The sequence below is a fragment of the Mirounga leonina genome, unplaced genomic scaffold (assembly GCF_011800145.1).
Source record: "Mirounga leonina isolate KUSES-001 unplaced genomic scaffold, KU_Mleo_1.0 Mir_168, whole genome shotgun sequence".
NCBI classification, from domain to species: domain Eukaryota; kingdom Metazoa; phylum Chordata; class Mammalia; order Carnivora; family Phocidae; genus Mirounga; species Mirounga leonina.
The window spans coordinates 2858573-2868968 of NW_023270426.1; the positions used below are offsets into that span (position 1 = coordinate 2858573).

The following is a 10396-nucleotide window of genomic DNA, read 5'->3' on the forward strand; positions in this document are numbered from 1 at the left end:
CAATTTTGAAACTTCATTCCCCTGAGAAGTGACGGAGAAAATGTGGAAGGAACATGTTTCTCATCTAGAAGGGTGCTCTTCAGTTCCACTCCAGCTGATTCCCTCACACCTATGAGGCATGTGCTGACTAGAGAGCTAAAAACAGGGCTCACAACTGTGACCGAGGGCTGGTGTGGAGAGGGGGAGGTGTGTGTTCCGTGTGGTGTTGAGGAGGAGAAAAACTGGTCCGATGGCTTCTGCAAGCGAATGCGACAAAGCAGCTGAATGTGAATTTTGTATTTGTAGTCATCTGGGGATAGGGCGGTAAGTAGCAGATAGTTCTAGTCCTCCACCCTATGTGACTCTGAACTACCTTTGATAGTTCACCTGAGAAACTCAGGATGAGTTGTAGGACTACAGACTTTCACAAAGTTAAGGACCTGGGCCAGATGCTTAGCTAACCCAATGCCAGGATACTCTGGGTGCATAATAAAATGCCTATATGCCCCAGTTTGACAATATATATCAAGGGCTTACTTACAGGTTCGTCCCAGCTGGACTGGGTTCCTGGGGCTCAGATCCTAGTCTGTTGTGTGAGTAGGTGTTACCCTTCCTCCAGAGATAACCATTTGCATTGTAAATGTACCCAGGGTTTACTTAAGTGTTGGTGGAGACTTTGGAGATCGGGAAGGCTCAGATCTTGTATCTACTTCATTGAGTGTCAAAGATATAAATCACGCCTAGTGGGGAGAGAGTGGGTGCAGGCTGTATTGCAGGAAATGGCCATGGGGCCCTTGAGAAGGAACTCACCCAGAGGGAGGGTCTCCAAACAGGACAAAGGTCACACCCAGAAGGAAGTGTTAGCTCCCAGGACACAGTGGACCTCACTCCAATCTGTGCTATTGTAGGCTTTGGTAAAACAACCAGGCATATGTGAACTAAAAAGGCTGCATCACTGAAGAGCTAAAACATTCAAGGCTCAAGCAACTCTTCAGTTGAGATTCCACCCAAGGTGTAAAACTGTCTTTGAGTGATGTACCTCTCCAGATATGCTCAGCCTCACTGCATCTCAGGCAGCGCATTGTTCAAGTTTCCCAATAAAGGGGCCCCTGGAACTTTGAAGTGTTGGTCTTTTTTTTTTTTTTTAAAGGTTTTATTTATTTATTTGACAGAGACACAGTGAGAGAGGGAACACAAGCAGGGACAGAGGGAGAGGGAGAAGCAGGCCCCCCGCCGAGCAATGCGGGGCTCGATCCCAGGACCCTGGGATCATGACCTGAGCCGAAGGCAGACGCTTAACGACTGAGCCACCCAGGCGCCCCTGAACTGTTGGTCTTAAAGCCCCTGCCCCTTGTGGCCATCCTTGGCAGGTGGGTGGTGGGTGGGAGAGGACCATCTGGAGAGAAGGATGGGCAGGGATTGTGCCCTGAGCTCACCTCTCCTACAGGTTTGGGACTCTAGATTTTCCAGTGAATGCCTACAGGTGCCAGGGGATATACCCTGTGAGTCCAGGGGAGGTTTGAGCCATGGGACAAATTTTGATCAATGAGAGATAGAAGATTGGAAAGAGTCTGCAGACAAATTTGCTCACTCCCGGGGCGCCTGGGTGGCTCAGTTGGTTAAGCGACTGCCTTCAGCTCAGGTCATGATCCTGGAGTCCCGGGATCAAGTCCCACATCCGGCTCCCTCCTTGGCGGGGGGTCTGCTTCTCCCTCTGACCCTCTTCCCTCTCGTGCTCTCTGTCTCTCATTCTCTCTCTCAAATAAATAAATAAAATATTAAAAAAAAAATTTGCTCACTCCCACCTCTTGGCTGTTGGAAGACACGGTACCTCAAAATAGTGTGTCTGGAAATATCACAGTACTGAGAAATAAACCAGGTTTTTGATCTGTAACCAGCTGGATAACATGCCATCTTGTATTTGCTTCCCTCCTTTCCTTCCTTCCCTTTTGCACTCACTCCTAATTCCCTACAATGACAGTCCCCATGGATGCACTAGCATGTAACTCAGGCTGTTTTCTAGAGAATCCAGGCTAACACAGAATGAAAAAAAAAAGTTGGATTTGGCAAAAGTTGCAATGAAGGCAAGGATATGGAAGAAATTTGGGGGCGTTCAGTATGTTTCATGGCCATAACAGATCAGGGGCAGCTGATCTGGGCTCTGGATCCATCAGCAAGATGGGTTGACAAGTCTGAGGGTTAGGGGCAAAGTGTGCTATGGAACAGTGTCTCCAGGAGGTACATATCCTGTCTCTAGCAGGTGGCCACAGGTAGACAACTACAAAGGACTTTTCTGTGGATCCATATGGAACCAGAGACCACAGAAATATTTTGGGTGAGGGTCTCACCTAAGGGGTGAAATTATTCTCTGCCTCAAGCCTTTATAGCAACAAGTACCAATACTTGAAGAAATTAAGAGAAATTAAGAGAAATCCTGGAGAATTTTTTGCTAAAACCTTGGAAGTCTATACTTTGTGTTATAAAGGAGGGGAGAGTGCTTTTCCCTTATACACGTCACACTGTTTAATTCTTACCACAGCCCAGGGGAGCAAACACACATTATTCCCATTCCTATTTTACAGATCAGGAGTAAGAAATTTAAGGGAGGTAAAGTACTTTGTTCCAGGTTACATGGATTTAGGGCTCGAAAAATCCTGATGCCCTTTTGCTCAAAATCCCAGCTATGGTTGTGAAGGAACTGAGGAGGTAAATTTCACTAGAGATTCCAAATGGTTTTAGCTGGTTAGTGGCCCTACTTCAGGCAATGAATGAAGACAAAGGGAAATTATTCAGAAGTCGAGGGAACTGGGGCCCTTCTAAAATTATGCCAGGTAAAGTAATCTGTGTTTGTATCGGAGACCTATAATTTATGTAGATTCACATACATCTTTTTCAGATACTGCACAAATTGGGGAGTGTGTGGAGTGTTGTGGAATTAAATGTATTTGTATGTGTTCAACACACTGTATAATTGACTCAATTATCCATGTGGGGATTATTCACTTTTAATTTGCAATCTGCTTCTCCTTTCAGTTAGGATGTTTTTGGGGCTGCTCTAGGAATGCCAACTAATTTAAATAATAATTTAAGTAAAACATAATTAGGTAAGAAAATTAAATTCAATCTTTTGCCAGCTCCCGAAGATTCTACAGCTGAAATGTAATGCTAATTCACTTCCTATTTTTTTCACTCTCCAAAGCTATTTTACTATCACAGGGTTTTATTGCTTTCCATAGATTATTGCAATAATTCCCTGTTTGACTTTCTGCTTACGTCTTTCCAATCCAATCATTCTGCTGACAGTAAGCTTCAAAAGACAAAACCCAAAAAGAAGACAAAAAAAGAACAGCGGCTCTCATCACAAAAGTTTCCCTACTTGAAAACATTAATGACTCCCCATTTCTCACTAGCTCAAGGGCACCTGCTGTAATCTATCATTCAAGATCTCATGCCTCCTGCAACAGAAAGTTTTCCTGATCCTACCCCCGGGGTTTTTACCACTCTTTTCACGTCTGAATCCCTGGAATGCCCTACATGTTTTTCTCTGAGGCATACAAAGGTATTCGTGAACCCACGTTGGGTCCTTGCTCTACTGTGAGATTCTCAATGGCAGTCTCTGCGGGGATGACTCTCCCGTATTAAGCTGTACCTAGCTCAGCACCGGACAGCAGAGGGGCGCAATGAAACCTGTCCATTTGAACTGCCAGCAAACCCTGAGGGCAGGAATTTTGGTCTTTTGTATCCCAAGTGCCTAGCACAGTATCTGGTATACAGTAGGTGCTCAATGAATACCGGGATACAGATACAGGAAGGGCTGATAGCACAGTGCCAAGGCTGGAGCTGGTGGCATGACCTCTCCTGCGGATGGATGTGTGACATCCCCGGGCTGCTTTGGGGGAGAGCTTTCCACTGCCTGCCCCTCTGTCGCACAGGCTAGACACTGGCTGCAGTGGTGTGCTTAAACTTTCTGTTAAAAAAAAAAAATGTGTATGTATAGGTACACGCACCTAAATATATGTTTATGCATGCCGACGACATAGAAATACATATCCATATCCAGATATATGTACAGTTGACCCTGGCACAACACAGGTGTGAAGTGTGCAGGTCCACTCATGCTCGGATTCTTTTGATAAATATAGTCCAGCACTGTCGTGTATTTTCCTTAGGATTTTCTTTCTTTTTTTTTTTTTAATAAATAAAATCTTTTTTTTTTAAGATTTTATTTATTTATTTGAGAGAGAGAGAATGAGAGACAGAGCACATGAGAGGGGGGAGGGTCAGAGGGAGAAGCAGACTCCCCGCTGAGCAGGGAGCCCGATGCGGGACTCGATCCCGGGACTCCGGGATCATGACCTGAGCCGAAGGCAGTCGCTCAACCAACTGAGCCACCCAGGCGCCCAACCAAACTCATTTTAAAAGATTTTTATTTATTTATTTGAGAGAGAGAATGAGAGACAGAGAGCATGAGAGGGAGGAGGGTCAGAGGGAGAAGCAGACTCCCCGCCGAGCAGGGAGCCCGATGCGGGACTCGATCCCGGGACTCCAGGATCATGACCTGAGCCGAAGGCAGTCGCTTAACCGACTGAGCCACCCAGGCGCCCATTCCTTAGGATTTTTTAAATAACATTTTCTTTTCTCTAGCTTACTTCCGCTTATTTTATTGTAATAATATAGTATGTGATAAATATAGCATACACAGTGAGTCCACCGAGTACATTATCGGTAATAAGGCAAGACATCCGGTCAACAGGAGGCTGTTAGTACTTAAGTTTTGCGGGAGTTAGAAGTTGCGTGTGGATTTTTGACTCGTGGCACGGTGGGCAACCTTAAAGGCTAGTTCTTCAAGAGTCAGCTGAGCATGTATAATAAGCAAATAGATAAACATAAATAAGTTATGCAAACAGTCTTCAGGCAGAACAGAACAGTGACAGGGTCGGGAGGACAGCGAGGAGGGCTCCTCTCCCCTGGAGGACCCGGGACAAGACTCGGTCCTGCGCCCGGAGGCGGAGGCGGAGGCGGCGCGGCTTGGGCCTTCCGGCTCTCCGTAGGCCTGCCGTCATTGGCTGCGCTGGAGACAGCTGACCGGCGGCGGCAGGCGTGGGAGCGTCGAAGATGGCGGCCACCACGGCGCTGATCCTGCCGGAGAGCCCCAGGTAGCCGCCAGGGGTGGCGCGGACGGGGCTGCGCCCGGACGCCCCTGCTGGCCGTCGCCTCGGCTCCGAGGCGGGGCCCGGCCGAGGGGGTGGGCGCGGGGCTGGCGAAATCGCGGTGCGGCCCCGCAGGAGTGCCGGGGGCTGTGGGCGTCTCACCCTGGCGGGGGTTCACCTACGTGGGGCTCCGGTGCGCCTGGCCGCTGGGGTCAGTGGGACGGTGTGTGGTGTGTGTCACCGTGCCCGGAGTGTGGGATCTGAAGAACCCACGCCTGCCTGGAGTGGTGCTGAATCACGTGCAAAGCTATGCCTTTCTCTGTTTTCAGCTCTCTCGCTCAGGCCTGATCATGAGAAAGGCTCGCAGGGGTGCCGGACGGTCGTTAATCCCTAACACGTGTCAGTATCCCTTTTCACTCCAGATAGAATAGTCCTCAGGCCGGGAGTTGGGGGCTGGTCACAGTACCTAGCCAGAATTTGGTAACGTGGCTTTTGATTTCATTTTATTTATTTTTAGTTCATTTCGGCTTATGGTAGGTAAGGTCGGCTGCCCAGGGTGGTGATACAAAGTTCTCTCCTAAAATGCAGTTGTTTGAATAGAAATGACTCCCATTTCATGAAAAATAAATACTAGTGCAGGTAGTGTGCGGATGCGGAAAAAATGCTGAGGTGTACCGGTAAATAATTGAAGTTGGAAAATAACTTCCTTGTCCCTGAATTGGGCAGGAATCTTGTTGAAGAGAGTTGTCATTTCAAAGTTTTTCCTTCTGTCTGGATGCCTTGAGTTCTGATGCCATTTCCTCCGGTCACGTCAGTGTCCTGGTTAACACTCACCACATCAGTAAGCCATAACCAGTAGTATAATTTAAAGTTGATTATTACCATTGAATCACGGTTTTAAAACAACTGTGTACTGTTACCCCAAATGATTCTGTTATATATATATATATATTCCATTATCTGCCATGCAGCATTCTTATCTTTGTATTTTGGTGTCATTGCCACGTTCCTCCTGCCATTCTTTCCATAGTTCCTCTCTGGGTTAAGTGGGTATTGAATATTCACTGCAGAGTTAATGCCGTTCCTCACAGAGTGCAAACTTCCTCTAGTAGCTCACCTTGCCCCCAAAGAAAGAGAAACTGCCAAATGCAGAAGTATTTTTGGGAGGCATCTTTTTGGAAACATCCTACCTCCTTTGCTGGCCATCATCTGTTCTTCTTCATAGCAATCGGAGTTGTTGAAATGGAAACTTTGAGACAATAGCAATTGTAGACAAGTGTACTTATGGCAGGAACAGTTCCACTTGGAAAACTCATTTTAAAATTTTGTTTTACAAATTTATTTAGCATGAAAAAAGCAGTGTCGCTGATAAATGCAATAGATATAGGAAGATTTCCACGATTGCTCACCCGAATTCTTCAAAAACTTCACCTGAAGGTTTGTATTTTTGCATTTCTATAGTTTCTATACTTTCTGTACTTTCGTGTGATTTCTTGTGATTGCCCTGAAACTCTTTGTTACTACTTGAAAAGCTTTTTCCGAAGTATAGTGTTCCCCAGCATGTCCTTGGCTCTCTAGAACATTTTGTGATGTCCCATGGTCAAAAGTTCGGGAAATTCTCTTTTCATTAAAGTTAATCTTTTTTATTATGGAACTTTTCAGAGTGTATATATTATATATATATTTTTCAGAGTGTATTTTATGGTAGTGTTTACAGTAAATATTTAAGGGTGAATATGGTGTGCAAGATTTTCCAAACGTGTTTGACCTTGGAACTGTGGTATCATGGTGTATATTTTGGGACTCAGGTTCTGTGTAACATGCTTTGGGAAAATTCTGATTTCATTCTTCCTCTTAAAAATAATGCTAGCCAGCACCCAATATTTAATCTTTCATTTAATCTGCCTCTTCTACTTTTATTTCAAGGATGTGGTTATTTTGGACATATTGATGTTTAGTGATTCACTGCTTGGTCACTATTCTAAGTTAACTTCTGAATCCAACACATGTTGATGGTGCACCTAGTATCTAGTAACTGCTCTGCCTGGTGGTGCCAGGCATCACCATTAAATGAGAAACTGGACTTTTTTTAGTTTTTATTTAAATTCCACTTATTTAACATACAGTGTAATATTAGTTTCAGGTGTACAATATAGTGATTCCGCACTTCTTTACCACACCTGGAGAACCTGGACCCTTTCCTCTTCTTTTTCCTGGGAGCCAGCCCCCCTCTGAGCCCTTTCTTCCCCTGACATGTCTCTTAAATCCAAGTTCTCTTCATAGTCCTAGTTCAGATCTTTAACATCCCTGCCATAGACTACAGTAACTGCCTTCAAACTGGTGTCTCTGCCGAAAGCCTTCTCCCTCCTATCGCTGCTTCATAATGCTAGTCCATTTATCTCTCCAAATATTTTTTTTCCTAAAAAGCAAAAACAAACCAAAAAAGCCCAATTGATCATATCTGTACAGTGTTTAAAGCCATCATTGACTTCCCATTGTGCCATGGGGAAAAAGTTGAAAATCTTTAACATTGTATTATATTATAATAACCTTATAATAACAGTATAATATGGCCACAAGCTATATTATTCCCACTTTGCAAGTGCTCCAGTCACACTGGACTGTGCTCTTTTGCTAGAACATACTGTGAACTTTTCCAACTCTATGTCTGTGTGTATACTCTTTCCCTTACCTGCAATGTCTGTCTTTCCTTCTATAGTGAAAAAACTATGCATCTTTCAAGGATTTGGCCCTCTTGCTCTCAGCAGTTTGTTTTTTGTGCTTCTAAAACACTCAGTTCATTGTCACCTCATTTTAGTACTGCATCGTATTTGTTTTATTTTTATTTTATTTATTTATTTATTTATTTATTTATTTATTTATTTATTTATTTATTTTTAAAGATTTTATTTGTTTATTTGACAGAGAGAGACACAGTGAGAGAGGGAACACAAGCAGAGGGAGTGGAAGAGGGAGAAGCAGGCTTCCCGCTGAGCAGGGAGCCCGATGCGGGGCTCGATCCCAGGACCCTGGGATCATGACCTGAGCCGAAGGCAGACGCTTAACGACTGAGCCACCCAGGCGCCCCTCGTATTTGTTTTATGATGACAAGGTCTTTCGCTGACCTTGAATACCTTGAGTATCATGTTTTAATTATCTTTACATTTCCCATACCTAATACCTTGGTGCTTATGCAGTGAGCGCTCAAGATCTATTCTTGGAGTTAATTCTTTGCCTTGCATGGAAAACACAAAACAAATGCAGACCCTCTAAATTCCTGGCTATAAGGAATCTGTGATAGAGATGGAGAGACAGGAAGAACTACCACAACAAACTAAAAGCAGCTGCATTTGTGGTATTTGTGATTCACAGTTACATTGCTCCCTCTGATACAGTTTGAATGGTTTTGTATTATTAATTCATCTGATCCTTACAGCAACTTTAGGAAGTAGGTACTATTATCCTTACTTTATCCACGAAGAAACTGAGATAGAAACCAGTTAAATAATTTGTCCAATATCATACAGCTAGTGAGTAAGCGGCCTGTTTCCAGAATCCATTCCTTTAACCCATTACAGTAAACCTCAGGAAAGAGTACAGAAAAGTATATTAATTAGTTTAAAAGTGAATGATGTAGGCAATCAATACAGAAGTTCTGCTTTGATTCTCTGAGCTGATGGCTGCCTTCTTACACTTATTTAACAACATGGGACAAAAAGCTCTTAGATACATCTTTTTTCTTTATAGTGAGGGAGGATAGGACCTTTGTAGGAAAACTGTGATATGCAGTTTGTCTTTGACCCTCTCCATCTAATCGAGTTGTGAATAAGTTAGCGTCTATCTTAGAGTAAGTGGGTGGCCAGAGCATTCCACAGAGGTGCTTAAATGCGATGCTGTTAGTGGTAGGGTAGTGGACATGAGAACGTGAGGTTGTTGACAGCTGAAGCAACTGAGAACAAAAACATACGTAGGTGCTAACTTGCCTGCTAAGAAAGAATGTCAGGAAAGGTGCAAATTTTTTTTCCTGGACAGTTTCAGGGAATGTTCTTCTAGAGGGGCTCCTATTGTGATAAGAGTTCTTACCAAATAAAGTTCGCAGTGACATTCAGGATCTGCCAGCTTTCTCTTATGTACTCTTGGTCTGTTAAGTGGGCCTTTGCCTTGAGACAAGCAGAGCCCTTAGAACAGTGAAACCTGGCATGGGTAGATGGGTGAGGAGTTTTAGGGATCGGGTTGCTGTTCTAAATGTTATCAGCTTGACACTTTAATTTGCTTACAGGCAGAGGTTATCTGTTTTTGTCCAGATGGTTCCTTGGATTCCCTAGATGGAATAAACATACGGAAAGTAAGCTGAGGTATAGAATATGGGTGTGCCTGAGCATGAGTCTGGGAGTCCTCTTTGAACTGGTCATCTTCTGGCTCATCCTAGCATATAGAAATACTTGGGAAGTTTTTTTGGGGGTGGGTTTTACAATGTGTGGAGGGTGCTGTTGGCATTTAATGCCCAGGAACTAAATGTCTTGCAGTGTGCAGAACGGTCCTGCCCAAATTGCCCTGTCCAGCCTCCTAATAGAGTCTGCACTGGAAAACACTGACAGAAGTCAGAGTAACTTCCATAGCTGAGGACTTAGAGATAACAATTTATGGCCTCTGAGTTAAAAAAAAAATGGCTTTCACAACTCATGCAATTAAAAAGACTCATGTAGAGATGATGGACTCTGAAAAACAAACTGAGGGTTCTAGAGGGGAGGGGGGTGGGAGGATGGGTTAGCCTGGTGATGGGTATTAAAGAGGGCACGTTCTGCATGGAGCACTGGGTGTTATGCACAAACAATGAATCATGGAACACTACATCTAAAACTAATGATGTAATGTATGGTGATTAACATAACAATAAAAAATGAAGAAAAAAAGCCTCATGTACTTTGCTCCACTGGAGAGACTTGTAGGTCATCACACAAAGCCTGTTGATCTAACTGTGCTGTATATCTCATTCTGAAAGATTAGCTCTCTGGATTTCTGGCCATGGCAGACTAGACCCAGCCAACTGGGGGATGAAGAAATGCCTGTGATGGGCATGTAGGTGGTTTCAGGAATCGACGGCTGATCATGGAATGAAGTGGGAGAATTATGAATTAGACACAAGAAATTGAAATGCCCAGAAATCTGAGGGTTTTTTTCTGAAATGAAAAATCATCAGTGGGTCTTAGGAGTTTTTTATGATACTGTACCACAGAATTCTGATGCCCATAATTGTGACCTGACTC

The 10396-nt window shown here is 44.0% G+C and overlaps 1 protein-coding gene across 2 annotated transcripts in view; it reads left to right on the forward strand.

The window, feature by feature from the left end:
* Positions 1-5034: 5034 nt before the first annotated feature.
* The window catches only part of COMMD10 (COMM domain containing 10), a 204101-nt gene continuing 198739 nt past the window's right edge, over positions 5035-10396 (forward strand). The window contains exons 1-2 of one of the 2 annotated variants that reach the window (XM_035013960.1): positions 5035-5135; positions 6476-6566. In XM_035013960.1, the coding sequence (XP_034869851.1) occupies positions 5095-5135; positions 6476-6566 (132 nt within the window). In that variant the 5' untranslated portion in view covers positions 5035-5094. Of the gene's footprint in view, positions 5136-5200; positions 5529-6475; positions 6567-10396 lie in introns of those variants that run through there. The other variant, XM_035013961.1, reaches the window with a different exon arrangement.